This window comes from Manihot esculenta, chromosome 13 (genome assembly GCF_001659605.2).
Source record: "Manihot esculenta cultivar AM560-2 chromosome 13, M.esculenta_v8, whole genome shotgun sequence".
Taxonomy (NCBI): Eukaryota; Viridiplantae; Streptophyta; class Magnoliopsida; order Malpighiales; family Euphorbiaceae; genus Manihot; species Manihot esculenta.
In genome coordinates, this window is record NC_035173.2 from 31,682,563 (window position 1) to 31,706,829 (window position 24,267).

The 24,267-nt window shown below is 35.0% G+C and overlaps 1 protein-coding gene and 1 long non-coding RNA gene across 2 annotated transcripts; both read right to left on the bottom strand.

Moving 5' to 3' along the window:
• Positions 1-4,101: 4,101 nt before the first annotated feature.
• Positions 4,102-6,138, bottom strand: LOC110629503 (protein SHORT-ROOT). Its single transcript, XM_021776503.2, has one exon. The coding sequence runs from the start codon at positions 5,886-5,888 to the stop codon at positions 4,383-4,385; it is 1,506 nt and encodes a 501-aa protein (XP_021632195.1). The 5' UTR covers positions 5,889-6,138; the 3' UTR covers positions 4,102-4,382.
• Positions 6,139-20,559: 14,421 nt separating this feature from the next.
• LOC110629095 lies at positions 20,560-23,641 on the bottom strand. The gene is made up of 4 exons (XR_002490161.2): positions 23,230-23,641; positions 21,930-22,825; positions 21,437-21,563; positions 20,560-21,330 (listed from the first exon to the last, which is right to left on the bottom strand). It is a non-coding gene; the product is annotated as an uncharacterized LOC110629095 (long non-coding RNA).
• Between the last annotated feature and the right edge of the window lie 626 nt (positions 23,642-24,267).

Consider the following 24,267-nt stretch of genomic DNA (forward strand, 5'->3'; position numbering starts at 1 on the left):
TCCCCAACTCACGCTTCTTGGATGACTCCATGGGACAGTGACCCAGTTGTTGTCTTTGTCACTTAATTAATTTTTAAGATTATGTTTAACTTTTTTATGTTAAAAAAGTGAATTATAAAAAATTATTTTTTTAAATATTTATTTAATCACTATCAAAACAGTTAGCTGATGCTAAAACAACTGTTATTATCGATCAAGACTTATTTAGAGTGCTGTGGGCAATGAGGGGTTGAATTCAGGAGATTGACCTGGGCCTTGTCTCACAGTGTCAGCCCCTAAGAATAAGCACTGGGCTCGTCCAAAATCTATTTAATGGTTCTTGGACTGCACTCCAAGGGTGATGCGAAACAATGTTGTTTATGGTTGTGAAATCTGTGTTGGAAGTCCAAAGGAATTAGAGATGAGGACATTGATGGTTTCTTGAAGTCAAGGGTGTACTTGCTCGTGCGCCAAAGGGTTATTGGATCCCTGGAAATTTGGAAATTTTTAGGGGTTAGAGTTATAATTTCTTAAAAGCTATTCAGGAGCATGTCAGCTGGGAGTCTTTTCTCGCTGCCAATTGAATGATAACAATTTTCTCTGAATTTGAGTCTTTTCTCGTTAATTTTTGGCAATTAGAGATGAGGACATTGATACCGCTGCCAATTGAATGATAACAATTTTCTCTGAATTTGAGTCTTTTCTCGTTAATTTTTGGCAACAAATCACCTTTGTAATCTCCTTTATGCCCTCTTAGGTCTTAATAATACTTTTTACCTTCTGAAACAAAAAAAAAAAAAAAAATGGATGGCCTCTCCGATCGAATGAAGTTGGTCCCATGAGAAAAAAAGAATAATAAGATTGAAATCAAAGACAGCTAGGTGGTCATAGTCAATAGAAGAAAAGAAGGATAAAAAGCTTTAAGATAAAGAAGGTATGGGCCATTCCACTTTAAAAGAAAGTAAAGAAAAAACCTGCAAACACACGTAAAGAAGATTGATAAAAATAAATAAATAAATACCATTATTTTCTTTAAAGAAAAGTTGGCGGTGGAAGGTTGGTTGTGCAACCCTCATCAAAAGATAAAGTTTATTCATTGAAGAGATTTCAGTACTGGCTTCAAAACTAAACGCAAAGAGAAATGAGTTCCATATATAAAATTACTTTATAGGGAAATAAATAAAAATAAATATAAAATTTATATGGTTTAAATATAAGATTTATACCAATGAATATAAAAATACAATTATTAACTCCATTTTATTTGAATTCTCTCAATATTATTGCAATAAATAGAAAAATATAATATTTATATTAATAAGAATTCAGTCCCATAAAAACATATTTAATTTTTTAATCTTAAAAATACACGTGTACACACTCACATTTATATTTAAGTACCCAATGTCTCTTTTGATCGCCCTTATTATTTTTTATTTTAAAAAATTTTATAAGATTAATTCAATTCAATTTTTTAATTTTTTTTTATAATAAAAAATTTATTTATTTTTTAACGTATAAAAAATGAATTTAATTTAATTTTATAAGAATTCATTTAATTTTTTTTATAGAATAAATCATATCAAACAAATCTTAATGTTTAATTCTTCGTACATCATTTTATCTCTTCGTATTTAATTTATCTCTTTACAATATTTTTTATTAATTTAATTAAAATAAAAAAATCTTAAAAAATTGATTTTTAACATTTAAAGTTTTATTTTAAAACCAATGTATTATTACACAATTTAAAAAAAATAAAACAGAGAAATTTTGGAGAAAATGAAAGACTATGTTGGCCACTAAGACTCTTAGACCCTTGTTGCCACAATTGACCAAACAACTTTTATGAGATTCCCCAAACGCACCCCAACCTTTTGGCCGTCCTAAGATTCTAAGGACCCAATGTCGATAACGACCTTTCCACTTTATTATTATTATTATTTAAAAAATTATTATTTAATTCTGAAAAAACTTATTTATAAGTTTCTCGATTTTATACTAATCGGTCTATTTATATTAAAAATATTTTAATTTCTTCACAGCATTTAATAATTAAAAATTAATTAATAAAAAAATTAATTAACAAATTTTTTAAAATTTTAAAGGTTTTTAATGTATTTTTTTAGTCATTTGATTAAATAAGAATACAACTTTATATTTATATTTAATTATGATTATAGTTAAAATTTTTAATTTTAAATAATAAAATCTCAAATTTTAAATTTGTTAGGACAATTTTTAAAATAATTTATGAAATGAATAAAAAATTTAAAATTTTATATTTAATCACGATTATAATTATAATTTTTAATATTGAACTTAAATTTTTAAATTTGTTACGATTATAGATAATTTCTAAAATAATTTATTAAATGAATAAAAAAATTTAAAACTTTACGTGTAATCACAATTATAGCCATAATTTTTAATATTCAATCTAAATTTTTAATTTTTTTTTAATTATACTCAATTTTTAAAATAATTTTAATCAATTTTAAATAGATGTAAATTTAGTGTTATTTATTTATTTATTTTAAATATTTATTAAATATATATACTAAATTCTTTAACTTTAATTAATCATATAATCTAAAATTAATTTTAAATTTTGAATGAATCTCTAAGTCTAACTAGTTTTAAATTAGGGATTTCAAAGTTTAAATTAGGAATTAATACAACAAAACTTAAATATTTTAAAAGGTATATGGTTAATTAGATTATAAGAATTTTTATTTTAAATAAATCTCTAAACTAGTTTTAATTAGGAATTTTAAAATTTAAATTAAAGATTAATACAATAAAAGTTAAATATATTTAAAAATATATAGTTAATTAGATGATAAGAATTCTCCATTTTAAATGAATCTCTAAATCTAACTAATTCTAAATTAAAAATTTTAAAAATTTAAATTAAGGATGAGGATAAGTTAAATATTTTTTTAAGGTATATAGTTAATTAGATGATAAGCATTAGAAATTAAAATAATAAAATTACACTTAAAAAATTAGTAATATATATTTAACTAAACATTTATCTAAAATATTTTGAGAGTTGGCTATAATTACTAAAAGAGTTAAAAAACTTAGACTTTTCAGTCCAATTTAATAAATTATCTTAATAATTAATTATAATTGCAATAAATTTTTAATTTTGATTATAATCGTGATTAATTGTAAAATTATAATCTTTTTATTTGATGGTTTTATTTTTTTTAAATGAATAGTCTAATTAATAAATTTTTATATTTATTGTACCTAAATAATAATTTATTATTATTATTATTCTTGTTTAGAAATCCTGCAAGTTATATATGCTGATATCACATTATTACACCAAATTAACACCAACCCCATTTCAATTTGGACTGGAGTTATGCATTGAAGAGAGTAAATTAAAATTTAATGGCCTAAAACCAAACATATATTTTTAAGAAAATACAATTCCATGGCTTCTATTACCTGCCTTTTGTCTTCAGTGGAGCAGTTTTTTAAAATTGATAGCAATAAGTTTCATCCACTCCACTTTTCAACTTTCATTTTTATAATCTCTAATTTTAATTCATGTTTTTAAATCAATGTTTTATTAATAATTTAATTCAAAAGTGACGAAGATCGAATTTTTTATGTTTAGGGTGGTGCCGAACTTTAAAGAAAAGTATAGACTTAAAATTTATCAGGCCATCTTCAAGCAGACCAACCCAATGCCGCAAGTCTTAACTCGGATACATGAGACAGGCCGAATGACTCATGGATACGGATTCAACAGAAAATAACCTAGTCCGACGATATGATGCGAGGGAGAATAATTAGTCCAGTCACTTCGTAGCCTTAACAGTACGCGCGCTAGAGAATTAAATGGCCAACTGATATGGAGAGGTACTCTAACGCGTTCGTACATACAGATCTAAATAACAGAGATAGGTGACACCGTTACAGAAAAGCGATTAGACATTACTAGCAGACAAAAGAAAAAAAATAAAAGAGAAGAAGCATAATTTTTCTTGGCCAAATTTACACCCAATTTTTTGATCTCACAATATAAAAAAGGTTCAAATTAATCCAAACCAGCAAATCTATTTTTGATTCTAATCCCTAAATTAAATGCAAATAGGAAACTTATATGAAAATATAATACATTTTTATTGTGACTAAAAAGCCCATGAGCCAATTCTTTGCATAAAATGTAAAAAAAAAAATTGTAAACAAATTAAGATTAATAAAATTTAATTAACTTCAGCTTCATTCCTATTCAAATCAAAGCAAATATCTACCCCTTCCCATCTAAATCAACCCCCACAAACATCCCCTGCACGTGCCCAAAAAACACATCACACGTGTCAATCACTCCACAAAACTTTGATTTTTTTTTCTTAAATAATAATAAACCCATCATCTATCAATCAAGGCCTCCATGCACTAGCCCACACTACCGGCTGGTCCTTCCAGCACAGGAATATTCCGGCGTCGCTGCACTGTGTCATTGACCAACCTTCCATATACCTCCTCAACAGGGCGCGTACATCGTCACACACCTCGTCACTGAACAAAACAGGGTTAAATCCACATGCATGCAACCTTGCAGACCAGCGCGTGGCTGTCTCCCGCCGTTCGATTGAGTCGGACGGCTGACGAGCCACCAAGTCAACTATGGCACGTCCTGCAGCCCTCTCAAGCATCAATCTTTCGTTGCTTGTTCTTGAAAAGCTCTCTTCCAATGATTCAAAATAAACCCTAAACCATCTCAAGCATTCTTGAAAGCCCCTTACGAAATCCAACCCATCAGAACCCACATCAAGTTCAGCTTCTTCTTCGACAATAGTGATGATTCTTGGCTGCAATCTTCGAAAACTTGATATGATATGATCTCTGCTGTTAGAAACTGAAGTAACCGAGTGTAGAGATCCTATACAGTTGATGGCTAGAGCTTCATCGTCTTTAATGTCCAATTCAGCTAAGTTTAGATCACATAAGTCACCTGCATGGTGGATGACATTGAATTTAAATGGAACGCCCATAAGTCTTGCAAATTTTTCCATTCTGCTTCCAATTTCTTTCATTACCTTCTGGACGGCAGCTAAACCTCCGTTGCCACCACCCCCACCACCAGTTTTGGTAGTAATTACGGTGGTTAGCCTGAGATGAGGTGTCTCATCATTGCGGGTCGCTAGGGCTTCTAGCAAAGTAGGCCACTGGGTGCAAAATGTGTTGCTAATATCAATAATATGCAATTTGGTTTCACCTTCAAATGCTTCCATGATTGCACCATTACAAGATACGTGACCAAAAGTACTCCAAGGACTCACCTCTTGAAACTTCAATACCATTTTCCTTGTAGACTCGAAAGAGCAAGTTTTATCCGATGCAGAAGCTAAAGTTCGGTAGCATCGCTCACCAGAATCCGTCATCCGGCTAAATAAAGCTTGGAGAAAATAGGAGGCAAGCTTTTGATCAGTGTCGCCATAAGGGGAGGCGAGTTCATTGAGCATCCACATAAGTTGCTGAACACGGTCGCTGTTTTTATCGGCGAATGCCCGAGCAGTTTCCAGGAGGATATCAGTGGCCCACTTGCCGGAAAATTCGAAATTTAGCTCACGAGAAGGTGAGAAAGAGAAGTCAGCGGATTCAACAGCATGATGAGTAGTGGGGGTGCTAATATTAGTGGTGGTGGTAGCAGGGGTAGTAGCGGCCGTTTGTTGTTGATGGTGATAAGGATAATAATGCTTAGAAGAAGACGAAGAGAAGTCTTCTTCATCCATGAAAAAGTTGAAGCATTCTTCGTCTTCTTGCTGGTAGTGATGGTGGTTGTTTTGTCTCGAGGATCTAGAGCTGCTAGAGGTTCTGCTAGTAGAGTTATTGAAAGATTGATCAGATTGTTGAAGACTAACAAGCCTAAACAAAGTATCCATCTAAAAACCAACCAGAGACCCACATCAATAGATTTTGGATTGAGTTTGATGGGTTTCTTGAAGGGTGAATGAAGAAAATAGATGGGTATGTTTGTGTTTTTAACAGTGAACAATATAGCTTGAATTTAGCAGCTTGATGGGTTTTGCTTATTCTAATTTTGATTAACATCGATATATAATTAGAAAGAGATCAGGAAAGGAATCTGAGCTAGTTAAACTTATGCTTTTCTTTTGTAGCAATCGATGAAATTGGAGTGGGGCTAGTGGGTTTATTTCTCTTTATTTCTTTTCTTTGTTAATATAAAAGAAAACAGATAAAATGGGCCAGTATGTTTTAATTAAATTTAAGAAAAATTTAATATTTAGTGTTTATATAAGGATTAAATAATAAATTTTTCTAAATTAAATTTTTTTAGAAGTACGTATAAAAAAAAAAAAAAAGATAACAAGGTCAAGATGAGGGAGTGGTTGTTCAGATTTTTTGGTGAGTGGATTAGCTTTTGGTTGATGAAAGAGAGAGAATGTTATAGGTTTTAGTGGGAGCAGGCGTGCAATTGGGCTTTGAAGAGAGAGATGAGTAAAAGCTGCCGGCGTGATGATCACCATCACCAACAACACATCCTATTCACATTCTTTGCCTGCCAATCCATCTCCAAACACTGCCAAAATTCCCCCACCACCTTTTCTTTTTCTATACTATAACATCAGCCCATACATCAACAATTCTTATTATAATCTCTTATTCTAAAATCGATACGTACCCTTCTCTAATTTCTAGGGCATATATGCTCTTGATCTCCTTTCACCAGCAACCCATTTAGGCCATTGTCACTATTCACTAGTTACATCAAGCCAGCTATGTAGGTTTTGTTGGAAATAATAGATATTTTAGTATCAATTGACAATTTTACTAGCGAATAATTATTTTAATAGAAATTAATCAAAGATTATAAAAAATAATTTTTTTTAATTCACCAGTCATTCAATAATAATATTTTAATTAAATTAAAATACTAAACACTGATTTTAATCTAATACGCTCGACTCATTTTAAGTCATGTTTGGGTTCATTATGATTGGAACCCAAAGTGCACCACTTGGCCTTATATTGTCTTGACCTTGTTGTCCTCTTCTTGTACCTTAATTCTCTCTAGAAACAACATCTATATATTGGGTTGGCCTACACCATGATACTAGAGCACCCAACATTTCATTTGTTTCTGTGTCTGCTTCGTTAAACTCAAGGGAATATGAATGATCAGTTCCTTTTTTTGGGAGGATTTTGATGGTTCAGAACATTATAATATGTTTCGAGTTTGGAAGCCTTTTGTGTTGTAGCCCTAGAGGTTTGTTGTTACATGCATTATCTTTCATCATTTCTTTTTGATATATATATATTATTAGTTATTCAAAATTTATTAATTTAATTAATTTATATTCGTAAAAAAAACAATAATTCAGTTCTAAATTTTAAAAGTGTTTTATATTTAAAATTCGAATTCAAACTCAAAATCTCTATCTCTGATCGAAGAAAAAGAGTTCGTACTATCTCATCTCAAAACGCTCTTCCATCATTTCTTGTATCTGGCTAGGTGGGTATGCATTTATTTTATCCTTGGAAAATTTTTGCTTGCTTTCTTTTATCATATATCCTTGGTTTCCTCCATTAATCATTAGTAAAATTCCATGTGTGGATTCTTTGTCTCTTGCGGAGAACTGGGTTTATAGAAGCTTTTCTTAGAAATCATCATTGCTGGCAGAAGCAACTAGCTAGGGAATTTACCCATGGATGATGCCTCGATCAGGCTCAGAGAAAGGGCACTTTGGTCATACACTCGATCAATTGCCAAGAATCATTTTGCTGAGAAGTTGTTCGGCAAATAATTTATGCTTTATATATGCTTTAATTATTAAAATAATAAGTAACTTTTTATCTTAATTATATAACTATATCTAATTAACAAATGAGACAAAACCCCATCAAGGCTTAATTTATGGGATTTATTATTGGACCCACATTATTTATATATATATATATATATTTTTTTTCAAAAATTAGTGTAATTTTAATTGACTTAATTAATAAAAAAAAATCACAGATGAAATGTCATTGTACCATAACAAATAAATACAAAATTTGTCTTAAAGTGGGGTTGATACGTTATATATATATATAACATGTTTCGTGTGATGACTTCAATTAATAAATTATGAAAATTTAAAGTTGTAGAATATATATATGTGATAAATATAAAAAAATATATTCACAGATATGGTAGTTACTTTGAAAAGAAAAATATGGTAGATGGGATATAACATTTATTTTAATTAAAAAATATTTGCGAAAAATACTCTATTTTTTATTAATGAATCAATTCGATGCGAATATAATAATATTTGATGACCGTTGGATTTTTAACATCAGGACTGAGGTTGAGTCTTGAAGAAAAGAATAGACCGAAAGTCCAATAGATCCCTGAGCAGGCCGACACACCAATACGTCATCTAGTCCGTGATTAAACCAGGTTAGACTAATCTTAGATTTAGATTTATCAGAGGATAACCTAGTTCGATGACATGACAGGAGGTGTAGAAGAGCAGGTCCAGCTACTTCGCGACTCTAACAGCATGCGCTAGAAGAAAATTAAATGGCTGCTTAACAGAAATAAATACGGATCTGTGTGACAAGAACCGGTAATACTGTAATAGGACGGTGGTTATAAGTCACTAAAGAACAAAAGAAAAAGGAATAAAAAGGAATACATGACCACTCAGACTAAGTTTACACAGGTAAATTTTTTTTTTTTTCTGAATTTCATAACATTAATATTTATTTTTTTAATGATATTTTTAAAAATAAAATGAAAAACCAATTAAATTAATTTTTTTTTACAAATTTCAAATGGGTGGTTAATGCATATGGAAATAATAAAGTCTTTAACTATATGGCATTTCTATAAACTAGGCCATGGGTTGATAATGGTGTAATTAAACCAGAGATTTTAATCTAAAGATTAAATATATTATTAAAAGATTAGTGGATTAATTAGTGAGAAAGCTTTGGTTCCAAGCTAGTTGGTCCCATGCATCTCTCCATTTTCAAAAGTCTTTTTGCTTGTAACTAATTCAGTTTAATTAGGTCAATTGGTCTGCAGATAATGCCTGGGAGGGTTCCACAAAGTGGGGTTAGTTTAGGACCTGTTAACCAAAACTTTATCAGTGGTTATAGAGAATTAATTAAGTGATTGAAAGCCATAAAGAACCTCAAGCTTGTAGCTGAAGTTATATATATGAAATAGGAAATTCTTGGGCTCAATCATATAAACATCTGCCTTTTAAAAAAAATTATGAAAAGTTAGAATTTTTTTTATTGAGATATTAATTATTAATTTATTTTATATGATCTCATATAAATGATTAAGTTATTTTATATATTAAAATGACTAGTTAATTTAATATAATTTTTAGAGTGATTTAAATTTAATTTAAATTTAATATGATATCAAAATTTTTCAATTAAATATTAAATATTTTAATATAATTTTAGACGTGAATATATTAAATTTTATATTGATTTGAAATTGCATTTTATTGAAAATTAGATTATCATAAATGAATTAGATTTTATTTAAATTTTTTTTTTGAAATGGAGATTTTACTTAAATTTAAAAGCATATCTCTTTGTTTTAGTTTCAATTATTTTCTACTAAAATTCAAACTTAAACCTCTCCATCTAATAGATTATTTCAATATCAAAAACCTAAAACCCTTTAGTAGGATACATATTCCTTTGATTACGGATCTATTAACTTATTATCATTATATTATTAGAGAGAATTAACCGCAAGTTTTTTAATTTTAAAAAAATTAATTAATTCGTTTTTATTTTAAAATTATGTAATTAAAATTTTTGTATATTTTGTAAAAATTAACTATTTAGTTTTTTTATTAAAAACATTGATAGTCAATTTATTTTATATTTAATTAAAATATAAATATTTAAAATTATAAAAATTAAATAATATATAATTAAAATTACATGATTAAATGGTAAAATACTAAAAATACATATAGTAAAAAATATAAATTATATGGATTAAGAGGGATAATTGATTTTATAAAATTGAAAATTTAATATTAATTTCTCCTTGTTATTAGAAGTGGCTCGAGTCTGTGGCATGATTATGTAACTGTTACGTTTGGTATCCAGCAGGGTTGGCCGAAAAGAAGAAAACACATGGATTGGCAATGGCAGGCAAGGACTTATTATTGTCCTTTTATAATTCTGCTGCGGACCAATTGATCGATTCATCAGAAGACTTTTACTTGGTGGGTAGGTGCATTTTTCAATTTTAATAAGATATTAAATTTGAATTTTTTTTCTTTCTTTCTTATAAAAGCAAAAATAATTTTTAATATCTCGATTCCATTCTTTCTTATAATATAATTAAAACATGTAATTTTCACTTTTAAATTTTGTTTAAATAGTTATTCTCCTAGTAGAAATCTAAGCATATAGAAGATTTTCTTTTGTCATGTCGCCTTCCTTTGTGCAGTGTTTTAGATGCAAGCTTTCTTGGTGATTCTTAATTGTTTTGGTTATTGGTGGATGGGTTGTTTAAGTGGCAATGGGTGTGATCTATTCTGTGTTAGGTTGTGATGACCGTCGGGTCACAGCCACCCAGAAGAAAGTTAAACCCAAAAAAATGAATCAAGTCCAAAGCCCTTGAAGTCTATCCTGGTAGACAGTCTAATATTTTCAGCGCTGACCCAAATATGCGGAACAGATCGAGTCACTCACAAGTTCAGGTCCAATAGAGAGAAGCTCAGCCCATTGATGTGACATGAAGAAAGACAACAGACTCAATCATTTTGCAGCCCTGTTCGCAGGCGCGCTGAGGGGAATTAAATAGCCGCCTGGCGTGGAGAAGGGCTCTGACGCTTCTGTATGTTCGGACCTGAATGACAGGGATAGATGACACTGTAGCAGAAAGGCCATTAGGCGTCACTAGCAGACAAAGGAAAATGGATAAAAGGGGAGGAGCTTCTCCCTCTCCACCCAAGCTTACACAACTACTGTGAACCCCCTTATTCTGGATCTCGAAATATCAATTGGCGCCGTCTGTGGGAACGAAGGAGATCTTCTCGTCACCGGAGTTCCTTTCTTGCAAAATCCACTGAGATTCACAATGGCAAACCACAATGAAAACCACACCATTAACACTCCAAATGACTTGAGCTCTGTCCAAGAAGGGTATCAGTTCTCTTTTTCCAGCCTTACAACTTCTACCAGCCAACCAAAAAGGCTGCTTAATCCCTTGCCGAGCTCAGCAAGGAACACACCCAGAACCACCATTTCCAACCAAGAACTCCAAACCATAGCCCTCCAGCTGCAAAACACCACCCACTGGCTAGGGCAAATAATGCAGCAAAGGGGTCCCAATACCCTATTGAACGTATTTCCCGTAGCTGAAGGAACCCCTATCGTAGAACCTCAACCCACCTTTAACCACCCAATCCCTCAACAAAGCAGCCTCAGAACAAACTATAAGTGTCGTGCTAGTAAGAGAAAAGGGAGGAGAGCAGAAACCAATATTTTACGTCAGCAAGATACTCAAAGACGCTGAGGTCAGATATTTGAACATAGAGAAGTTAGCATATGCTCTGTTGTTGGCCGTGAGAAAATTCATGGTGCACCTTGAGAGCCATCAGGGAGTGGTGATGATAGATCAACCCTTAAAGAAAATCATTCACGGACTAGAGACGTCAGGTCGAATACTTGCTTGGTCTGTTGAAATTAGCCCATATTGTCTAGAATACCGATCTCGGACAACCATCAAAGGTCAAGCCCTTGCTGACTTCATAGCAGAATGCTCATTTAACAGAGAGCAAACAGAGCCTAGTGAGAGGCCAAATGGGGCGTTAGGAGGAAAGGATGAGATGCAGCCCCTATGAGAATTCAGCTGGAGATTGTTCATAGATGGAGTGTCTAGTGCTGGGGGCAGTGGTGCTGGAATAATGTTGAAAGGACCTGAATGGTTTAAGGTTTGTTATGCTTTGCGAATGGAGTTCACTGCTTCGAATAACATAGAAGAGTACGAAGCCTTAATAAATGGGATGCTGATATCAATGGAAGTGGGGGCAACCGACCTAAAGATAAACAACGACTCTCAGCTAGTAATCAATCAGATAACGGAGACATACCAAGCAAGAGACCCCACCATGCAGAAGTACCTGGCAAAGGTGAAGGCTGTAGAGGCTGAGCTCGACGAGCAGAAAATCATTGTGCAGTATCAGAGGATACCCAGAGAAGAGAATGAGGAAATAGACCTGCTCAGTCGTTTATCTAAAGAGGAGTTAGAGCAACTCCCAGATGAAGTGTACATACAGCACATCAGCATCCCTGCATACGAGAGATCAACTGCAATAATGGAGATTGAGGAGGGGGAGAACTGGATGACCCCGTACCTGGAATATTTAGAGAAAGAAAACTCCCTGAAGACAAAGCCGAGGCAAAGAAAATTGTAGCCCTAGCTGCCAATTACCAAGCGGTAAGAGGGACCCTGTACCGAAGAGAGAAGTCCAGCCCGTGGCTCCCATGTGTAAGCTCAGAAGAGGCAATCAGGGTCATGGAGGAGATTCACTAGGGAATCTGTGGAGCACATGAAGGGGCAGGGATGTTAGCAAATAAAATTTTCAGGCAAGGGTACTACTGGCCCACAGTTAAGAAGGAGGCAGAAGAATTTGTCAGGAGATGTGATGTATGCCAAAGAATTGTCAATGCCATCAACATTCCGATTACTCCATAGTCCAACATATCCAACCCGTGGTCATTCTCCCAGTGGAGCATAGACACCTTGGGTCCTTTCCCTAAGACCATAGGACATAAAAAGTTCGTAATAGTGGCAGTGGAATATCTTTCAAAGTGGCCAGAAGCTGAGACCGTCCCCACCATTACAGTGCGAAAAATGATAGACTTCGTCTGGGGCAACATTATCTGCAGGTTTGGGATACTAAGGGTGCTCTTATCAGATAATGGTAAGCAGTTTGACTACAACATCTTTAGAGACTTCACAAGAAACATGGGCATCTGACACATAAACTCAAAAACCTAACTATGAGCTAAACATGCATTCTACCCCATAGATCTTGCATAAAACTTACTTTAAACATGAAATGAGCTTAAGATCGGCTCTTACCTCTTGAAGATCGAGAGAGAGACGTCCTAAACTCGGAGGTGGGAGATTTTTGAGTTCTTGAACCTCAAAGCTCCAAAACTTGCTTTAAACTCGAGAATCTTCAAAACAAAGCAAAAACTTGTGAAAATCTTGAAAGATTTGAAGGAAAAACTCAAGGATTGGTGAGGAACGGCGGAGAGCTCACCTTGGCCGACAATGAGGAGAAAAACTCGCCCGTTTTCGGCTAAGGGACCCTTTTATAGTGGCTGGCCAGGCCAAGTTCGGGGGCCGAACGTGCCTCCGCATGCATGCCATGTTCAGCGGCCGAACTTGAGGTTCGGCGGCCGAACCTGGACTTTCCTCAACCTATGCCTTCGGGGGCCTAAGGCACACCCAAAATGCCTGCATGTTCGGCGGCCGAACCTGAGGTTCGGCGGCCGAACCTGGGTTTTCCTCCAAGGTTGTTTTCATGCAAAAACTCATTTCCTCTTTACTTAAAATCATGAAAAACATTAAAACATTTTATGAAAACATGTTTCTACCCCACTAGAGGCTTCCGACATCCGAGATTCCACAGGACGGTAGGAATTCCGATACCGGAGTCTAGCCGGGTATTACAGTAATGCCACCACTAGCAGCGGTCTTCTTTGAACGGGGAGCAGCAAAGATGACCTTGGCCTTGACACCATCCTTAGAGGTGCCCTTGCTAGTGGGAACGACCTCAGCACTAGCTCCAGAAGCGCCCTTGCCAACCGGGACGACCTCACCTCCACCCTCAAAAGCACCTTTGCCAGTTAAGGACCTCAGTACTTTTCTTAGGAACGTATTCAGTAGTAGGAGTGACCTCGATCCTTCCCTGCAGAGCTCCCTCAGCTGATTCCTCAATGACTATAAGCTCCTAAGAGGTCAGGGCTGAGGCCGACTTGGACTTTGGAGCTGCAGGAGACTTGGAGGAAGAATGGGACCTGCTGTGACTGGAGGTCTTAGGAGCCCCCGAGTGAGAATCCTTGGAGCCTGGCACCAGACACGAGAAGAAGCCAAGGCAGGAGGAACAACTCGGTAGACTGGTCTGGGGGAGATAACCTGGGCGACCTCCCGAGTTGCATCAGCCACGGACAGGCTAGCTCGAAAGGCATCCAAAGCGGCCCTCATGCTCTCCTGGGAGAGGAAAAAATTCTTTGATGGCTTGATCTTATCCATGGGGAGTTCGGAAGCTGCAGAAAACAAAAATAATCAAACAAGTTAGAAATATACCCAATGAAAAATAAAAATAAGTGAAGACAAGACATCAACAAAGCAAATACCCGCGTCCTTGCAGTCTTGAAGACTGGACACAAACATACGCTTCTCGATATCATATTTACGCTTAATAGAAGTCAGTCTGAGAAGGTCGATCTGCTCAGAGAGGGTCAGTCTGAGAAGGCCGATCTGCTCAGAGAGGGTCAGCTGAGGAAGGTCATTGCAACCCGGTGGCACATCCCTCCAGGGGAGATCTACCTGCCAGGACAACCTGGGACCTCCCTTGTAATACCCGGCTAGACTCCGGTATCGGAATTCCTACCGTCCGATGGAATCTCGGATGTCGAAAACCTCTAGAAGGGTAGAATCATGCTTTTATAAAATGTTTTAATGTATTTTATGGTTTTAAGTAAGAAAGAAATTGAGTTTTGAATGAAAGAGACCATGGAGGCATTTCCAGGTTCGGCCGCCGAACATGGGATAGTTTAGGGGGGCAATTTAGGCTTCCAAAAGTGGCTCAGGTTCGGCCGCCGAACTTGCATGAGTTTTGGAGGCACTTTAGGCTTCCGAAGGTGGTCGGGCCTGCCCCTATATAAGGGCTCCATGGCCGAAACGGGCAAGTTTTCTCCCCATTTTCGGCCAACGGTGAGTCCATGCTCTCTCATGGTTGTTTTTTATGATTCTTCCTCCAATCTTTCAAGTTTTAACAAGTGTTTACTTGGCTTTTGAAGATTTGTGAACTTTGAGCAATGTGGGTTGTTTATGTATGTTTGATGTGTTGTAGTTGGGGTTTAGGATAGTTTGAAGCCCCTAGGAGCTTATGTATGTGTGTATGCATGTTGTGGAAGTGTTGTATTTGAGTTGTATGGTTTGGGAGGCAAATGTGCATGCAGGAGGCTGAGTTCTGCCCTTTGGAAGAACTCAAGTTCGGCAGCCGAAGGGACTTTCGGCCGCCGAAGGGACTTTCGGCCGCCGAACCTGCCTGTGGAGGCCAGCCTTTGGCTGCCGAACCCTGCCCCCGAAAGTGGACTTTCGGCTCTGGAAGGGAGTTTCGGCCGCCGAAGGTGCCGCCGAACATGCATGAGTTTCGTCTCTGGAAGGAACCTTCGGCAGCCAAAAGTGCCGCCGAAGGTGCATGACTTTCGGCTCTTGAGGGACTTTCGGCCGCCGAACCTGCCGCCGAAAGTGCCCTGTTCAGCCTTCCTTTGCATGATTTCTATGATTGTTTTAAGGTGTTTTAGGGGGTTTTTGGGGAGAATCTTAGAGTCATGTTCATGTTTGTTTAGTCCCTCATTTGAGTCCACCTGTGTAGGTTCAGACCCGAGGAACCGAGGACCCCAGCAGTGAGTCAGCTGCTTCAGAGTCTTGTCAGAGCTAGCCTAAGGTGAGTAGAATGACTCTTTATGATTTAAAGTAAATAATGAAAGTTTTAGCATAACTCACGCATCATGAATGCCATGAGATATATTAGGGTGCTTGCATTAGAACTCACGAATATGTTGCATTGCATATTATGTTGTTGATGTGGATGAATGTTGAATGATTCATTAGCCCTCAGATGTTATGACATGATATAATGATGATAGGATATGGAAGTCCAGGCGTGCCTGCACTACTCCCCCGGCACGATTGGATATGTATGCTATGGAAGTCTAGGTGTGCCTGCACTACGCCCCTGGCATGATTAGACTGTGTGGAGGGCTAAATGGTGACAAGTTCATCCTTGATGTGATTTGTCTGTGATGTGATGCATTCCATGAAAGCATGAATTTTAAATATGATGTTTTATTATTCTGCTCACTGGGCTCTAGTAGCTCACCCTTTTCCCTAATCCCCCAGGTTTGCAGGTACGGGCTAGGCCAGGAGGTCAAGAAGAGTAATTTTGTGTTTATGTACTAGTTAGATGTGGACATGATGAATTGTAAAGTATTGAATAGTCATGTAATAATGTTATTGAGGATTAGAATTATGCTTGACCCTATGTGTATGGTTATCCCCTTGATACATGATCTATAAAATGTTTTTATGATGTTCAAGTTTAACCAAACTTTTATGATGTTATGTACCCCATTGGAGCATTGATGAGGACTCCAATGTGGGGTTGATGATTATGGTTATGAGTTTGTGCATGCACAGGTTAAGTTTGGTAATTGAATGTGAAAGTTTAAAATTTTTATGTATATGTTGATCATGTATGGGATTAAACAGGTTTACAAGTTGTATGTTAGGCTTGCTACGGGTCCCGGCGGCCTTAAGCCGACCTGGATCCTAGCACCGATAGCGGTCTGGTTTTCGGGTCGTTACATCCCTTCAGCTCTACCACGGCGAACCCCTCTGCCTAGCCTTTGGTAGAGTCATTATGCCCCGAGAAGATGGACAACCCTCCTTGGGGAGCAAAGTAGTAAAAATCGTGACTTGCGCGAACCAAGCGAAAGAAGGTAGTGAACAAACGAGCTGTGGGAGTGAAACCCCAACTCAGACTGACAGACTCAAAGGAGCACATGAAGAGGACCGAGTTAGGGGCAAGCATCCGAGTAGTTATTCCGAAGTATCGGAAGACCTCAACAAAAGAGGGGGAAAAAGGGAAGGTTAAGCCAAACTCACGCTGTTTGACGAAGAAAACTAAGCTACGGTATTTTTGGGGGTCGATTAGACCAGAGGGAGGAGGATCGGGAAGAACGATCCTCTCATTACGATTGGGAGCCCTAATGCAAAAGAGAAGGGTATCCAGATACTCCCGAGAAAAGAAGTTTGCAAGAGAAGAAGGGGTGACATTAGACTCTAGATTCATGACATCAGGTAACCTGGGACTGTCCATTGCAGTATGAGAAACGTACCTTGAAGATGATTTGGCAGGAAAACAGGAGAAATGGAGCACACAGAGAGCAGAAGGAGAAGAAGGGTTTGGTAGAGACTTGAGAATTCGAATTTGAAAACAGTAGAGGCGAGGAAGGGACGTTTTATGAAGAGCCGTTCTTGGGCCACGCGGTCATTATGAGCTCCTAGGGATTTACCCCCCATCAGTCATGTAATAACTGCTGAGGAGGTAAAGGGGCAATTGATGACTGCCGGGCCGCAGCCACCCAGGAGTAGGCCAGGCCCAAAGAAATAAAATAAGCCCAAAGCCCTCGAAGTACACTCCGGCAGACCAGTCCAATACTTTCAGCCCTGACCCAGAAACGCGGAACAGGCCGGGTCACTCACAAGCCCAAGTCCAGTAGAGAGAAGCTCAACCCATTGATGTGACATGAAGAAAGACATCAGGCCTAGTCACTTCGTAGCTCTGTCCGCAGGCGCTCCAGGAGAATTAAATGGCCACCTAGTGTGGAGAGGGGCTCTGACACTTCTGTACGTACAGATAATAACAGGGATAGATAGCACTGTAGCAAAGAGGCCGTTAAACGTCACTAGCAGATAAAAGAAAATGGATAAAAGGGGAAGAGTTTCTTCCTCTCTACCCAACCTTACACAACTACTGTGAATCTACTTATTCTGGATCTCGAAATATCAGATTGTTTTAGCTTCTATCCATTTGTTTTCTACGCGTTCCTCTTGTGTATGTCCTCATTTTAATCTGTTGAGTATTTTTCTGGGTGTGCTATGGTCTGTCATCTTCTTTTCGATTATTTTGTAATGGAGGCAACGGTGAAGGTGGTTTCGAGTTTTCCAAGCGACACCAATTTCCTTGGATTGGGCTGCGGGTTTGAGTGTTGGATTGTGGATCGCGGGTCAAGTAGAGGCTTGAATTTATGTTGAGGGATTTTGTTTATGGGGACTTTTATCTCCTTTTTATTCACCTTAATCTATTGGGCTTTATAATACAAAGAATTTTACATGGTAAAAAAAATAAATTAAAATTACAAAATTTAAAAACAAAAAATTCTAAACACTTGTTGATGGAATTTTTTATTTTTGGCATAAACCATTCAGTATTAAAATTCATTGATTCGATTAATTCGTACTCGCGTCAGGCAGGTCCATTAAGAGGAAAGCGCTCCATTCCAAAATTTTAAATATGTTCCAACTCAAAGTTTTAATTTGAAACTTATAATTAATTTTATTTTACTCGCTGTGTGTATTTGACAATAAAATTTAATATATGTGAAAAGTCATCAATAAAATTATTTTTTTGAAAAGCTCTTAAACTGTCCTACAAGCGTACAATGAGCTTTTTCTTAGCCCTCTTCGATAGCTTAATAAGGAAAAAGAAATCCAAATTTCTTGTGCATGATGATAAGCAAATTCAATCATTGACTAACAAAATGTGCTGATGATGGACTACCTACCATATTATTATGGTTTATTGTCTTGTTGTTTTAGGCACAGGTGAGCCATTCATTATGCCATTAAATCTATAAGTTTGATCAAGAAATCAAGTTGATCCATTATTTTAGATCAATCAGATATGACAAAATGTCTAATTTGCATTTTATATTTTTTTGAGATAAACACATTGTTTAAAAAAAATTCAGAATGATTTATAATAAAAAATATATTTAAACACTCTTTCTATTTTATAATTTTTATTATAAAATTTATAGTGTTTCAAAATTATTATTATTTTTTTATATTATATTAACATATAAATTAACTATTATAATCTTATTTAATTTTCTTTTATTTTTAAGAAATCATTTAAAAAAATTTTAGTATTTAATAAAATTTGATATTTTTAAAATGAGTATTGGTAGAAAATTAATAAAAAATTATATTTCTTAATATGTGTAAAAAAATAAAGTAAAAAAAATATAGGAAAAAATATTACTTAATAACTTCATTAATCTACAGATTTTCCTTAAAACTAAAGAAATATCAGGGTGTTGTTAATTAAAAATTATTAATATATTTTTATGAGTCTAATTATCATAATTAAAAGTTAAATAAGCTATTAAGGTATAGTTTGGTGATGTAAATTGATAAATTTTATAACGGGACAACTAAACTTAATCTAAATAATTTTTGTATATTTTCTTTTTTAATTAATACAAAATAATTTAAATAATTTTTTAAGTTAATTATATAAATTATTAGATTATTTTTCAACGTTGGTGGGAAAAAAGAATGATAATAAATTTATTTAACTAGTTCAACAATTACTAATTAATTTAGTCTAATTATTTTAAATTAAATGTAAAACAGTCTAATAATATAGGCAATAGTTATAAAGAGGTGGTTTACGGTAGGAGTGATCATTATTCGGTTCAAATCGAAAAAATCGATTAAACTGAATTAATTTAAAAATTTGATTCGATTTTTTATATATTTCGGTTCGATTCAGTTTTTAATTTCAGAAATTTTGGTTATTTCGATTCGATTCGATTTTAATCAGAAAAAAATTAAAAAAATCGAACCGAATCGATTAGTGATAATAATATATTTTTTCAATAATATAGAGAAATTAAATCATATTAAGATTAAAATATTTTAATTAAATTTTAAAATATTAAAAATAAAGTGTAAAAAATAAAAAATCGAAACCGATCAAACCGAATTGAATCAGACCGGTTCGGTTCGATTCGATTTCTGATCAAAATCGGTTTGGTTTGATTTTCATAAACACTAAAATTTTGATTTTCGATTTATTCGGTTCGATTCGATTTTAAATCGAACCGACCGAATGCTACCCCTAGTTGACGGAGCTCCTTTCATCTATTTTGATGTCAAGAGTCATTATAATGGGATTCAACCATGGTTCACGATCCTAAAAAGTATCTACCCTTAACAACTAAGTTTCTTCCAACCATTAGACAAAATTCAAACTGATCCAATACAGATCAGCTTAAGTTCAACTCTTGATGAATTGAAATGATCAAGTCAAAATTCAAACTGATCCAATGACTAGGTCTAACTCACTTACAATTGAAGTCAATTCACATTTGATCATGTTTTAAAGACTATAGTAGTTTTAAAATAGAGTAGATCTTTTTTCTCTGTACCATATTATAATGAAACTTTAAATTCATACATTTCTAATTTATTTTTTATTGTTATCTTTCGATCATATACTTTTATTTATTCTCCCACTTTACTTTTGCCATTAATGAAAATTAATATTGTAATTTTTATCTCTAAGTTTTGAGAGTACAATCACTTTCATCCAACAATAAATATAAGAAAAATGTATAACCAACCAGATGGTTTCTCGTCTCTTCTTTTCATTCCATTTTTCTCAATCCAAATAAAACATTACATTTAAATTTAATCAGGTGATAAATATATCTTTAATTTGAAAAAGTTTTTGATTATAATGCTCAGGTAAAAATAAAAAATAAAAAAAAAAATTAAATAAAAGGGGCAAATGCTGCTTCACAGTCCTCATTAGAGAAACAGCCGGCAGCTTCATATTCTGGAGATGCCATATTAGGATCTCACTTCTCTTGTCTTGGAGTATTTATGGGTTTTAGAGTTGCAGCATTTGAAGCAATTTTGCAAGAAGATGACTTGAAGCAGCCAAGTGTCAAACCGCAATTTGGGAAGTAGCCCATTCAAGTAGGGAAAAAAAAAAATAAAGGCAGAAAAGAAAACTCTGGGGGAGTGTCAAAATCCACTAGCAATATACCAAATATGGGGCTGAAAATTAGCTGTAAAAAGTCACAATTGGTATGGAACAGCTTGGAATGGGACCTCTGAATTCAGACAGAAACTGCTCAAAAACCACGAAGATTGATGGTCCTAGAAGTCCATCATGAGATTATGACAATTCACCTTAAAATTAATGATACCAATATGTAAAAGGCTGCAGCATAAAGGGCAGTTTGAAACCTTTACACATGTTCACTCAGACTCTGCTGCACAAAGTATGAGTGGGTGCGTGTGAGACACAAGAGAGTGGGAAGGCACTCTTTGGACTGGACAAACGCTGCGTTTTTATCAGAACTAAATATAATTTCTGACTAATACATTTTATTGTAAAGACAAACCAGCCAAAACAAATCAGTGGAATGGAATGGAATGCCTTCTCAACAGTGTCTGTTTGATCCTGCAGTTCCTGTGCCTGGATTGCTTTGTCATGCCCCAGCCTTGTCCTAAAATGTTAAGAAGAAAGAACCAAAATTCATGTCTATTTCCAAGAAAATCCAAAGCCAATGAACAGAATTTCAAAAGCTAGCATTCTACTACCCAAAAACTAACATGTTCTTAGTTCTCTGTGGATCTTCTCATCTTTGGCCTTTTATTGCATACCCTCTTCTTCGTCAGGCTCCATATAGGGATTGACAAACAATTAGGGAACTAAATTTTATACCATCCTGCACACGGACTAGAAGAACCAAAACAAAATTAGATAATGCTATTTTAACAGTAGTCGTGAAATTATCATCTTAATACTATTAAGATATAGTAATAAAATTATGATTTTACTCATAACCATTGCGAAAAGATAAATAAATCGACAGCTTATACTATTATAGCAAAAATAAATGCAGTGTTTTGCTATTGACCTGACCTATAGTTAAAATTTATAAAATAACAATTTTTCGCTGCGGTGCCATCATGATTTTTCTAGTAGTGGTCAGATTGCCATCTTCCGTAGCATAGCATCTACCATTCAGTAAATGATGCCTATAGTTAAAGAATTGGTAAATATATTAACATGTTATCAGAAGAGAAGGACCAAATAACTAACCAGAGTTCTGGCACTGTTGTCAGCCGGAACCTTTTCCATTGGATTGCAGCCAATGTAATGACTCGACAAAAACTGTATGTTTAAAGTTCAGATGATTTGCAAACTACTAAAGAATGAAAATTTGAGAAACCATTGGTGTGGGGCCCACTATTTGCCCACCTCGTCCAGAATGGAGCAACTTGGAGTTCATCTCGATCTTTGAAAGGCTTCCACCATATACATTCACCACCTCTTCCTGTCCCATTATATATGATCATCACCTTGTATCATAAATTCTTGCAAAAAAAAAAAAAAAGGGAGAAATTACGACCGGGTAACCCCTTATGAGGAAATGAAGGAAAACATGCACCGGATGCACCGAATAATTTGTCAAGATACAGTATACTTCTACGAAAAGCAACTCAACAAGGGTTTATAGAGGGGAAAAAAAAAAGAAAGAAAAAAAAGGAAGAAAGAAAGTAATATCTAGAATATCCAACAATAGGACAATTTATCCATTAGACAAATTATGACTTCAAATCACAAAGTTAACAATGAACACAACCAAATTACACACCCTTAACATTGGCAAGAACAACAGGCGACCAATTAGAGAATCTCATCCAAGAGAGCAAGGGAGACATTTTGAATGTAGAATTCAAAATAATTTATTAGTTCGGATCCCTATCATATGCAATTGTGTCCAAGAAAAGATCAACATTGGGAAAAATAACCAGCTTTGCATTCATAGGGGCCCTCCCACCAGCCAAGCGCATGACTACCAAGCAGCAGTTTTATTACCTGATGCAGCATTAGCTGCAGCAGCAAGTCTCCAATGTACTGCAGCAGATGCAGCATCTTGTGGGGGGCCTTGGGCTCTCAATTTGAATCTGTGTTGCAATTCTCTCAACTTGAACCTGCACACACATTAACCAAGATTCATGTAACTAGCAATTATAAATTAATATTTAATATTCTTCTTAATTTGAAATTTTTTTTTTTTTTCTTGAAAAGGAGGGATAGAGCCCTTTAATTTATTATACGATCATGAAAAATATTCATATAGTCAGCATCCAAGAGGAGCTTAATACTAGATGAAGGCAAATTAATAAGACTCATACCAAAAATTCCACCCATACTAGCTTCGAATTTGAAAGGTTTCGTCCGCAATTCGACCTTAAATTTTCACATACTTCTTCCTTACGTTTGTGCGTATTTATCACCAATGAAAATTCAGTAGCTTTCTCAAGAGGCCATGACAAGATGGATTATTTGTTTGAACTCCATGTAATAAAAAATAAAAATTCAATAATAGCCTTACAATTTCGGCCTCGTGGTGGTTGGAAATGGATGATGATTTCGAGAAGCTAGGGTTTTATGGCTTGGTATCTAAGACAATGTGTGGTAAAGCTAATGTTAGGCCTTATGCTTTCTGCTTCTCCTTCTTTGCCCTGGGGAGAAAGGGCGGAGAAATTGGTGATTTGAAATTTTATTGCTTCCAAATTTGAGAGGTTTGTGACGGTGATGCTCGCCAACTGCCAGTTGAATCGGCTCAAGAAGCAAGGGAGCTCCAATTGGTCAAAGGCGGCCCATTTAGGTTTTCATTGGATTAATTGGGCCAGTGTAGACCATAAAAGCCCATGTGCGGATAGAAAATTAACATAATTCCTTTAATTCTTGTGCAAAAATCCTAGAATATCATATTAAATCCTTAGTTACTGCTGTTTACTAGTGATAATTATAATTTATTATTCGTTGCATCTAAATTATTTTTCATATTCAATAATAATTAAAGAATTTGAATTTTTTTATAGGTCAAAATATTATTTACAATCTTATATAATTTTTTAAGAACATTATCTCAGTATTTTTGCAAAACAGAACAAGTTTAAATTATATATACTCACTTGAATTTATTTTAAGTATATCATTTTGTTTTCTTTAAAAAAAAAATCATTTTATTGCATAGTAGAATCTAGGATGCTTTTACTTATTGCAACTATGATGAGGTTACAAAGCTTGGCAACTATAGATCATAAAAGGGTTAAAAATTGGAAGCAACATGGAAACAACCGATAATTCCCTGTATCAGCAATTTTGCATGTATCCGTTTCAATGAAGAACAAGCTAAAGCGACTCATAATCCACCCAACTGCCTATAAATATGGGGCCATCTCTGAAACTGAAAATCTGAAACGCATGGTTAAGAGTAGAGGGTCTTGTATTGGAAGATGGCAGTGTTGTTGGCTGCAGTACTGGAGGGCTTGGGTGTGGTTGCTAGTAGTTTATGGGGTTTGCAGGAGCAAAGGTTCACAGCTAACTTGGAGTCTGTGAGATATGCTATGTTGTTCATGAGCAG

Bases quoted from the DNA above. Each gene is read 5' to 3' on its own strand.
- LOC110629503 (XM_021776503.2), bottom strand. From the start codon at position 5,888: ATGGATACTTTGTTTAGGCTTGTTAGTCTTCAACAATCTGATCAATCT.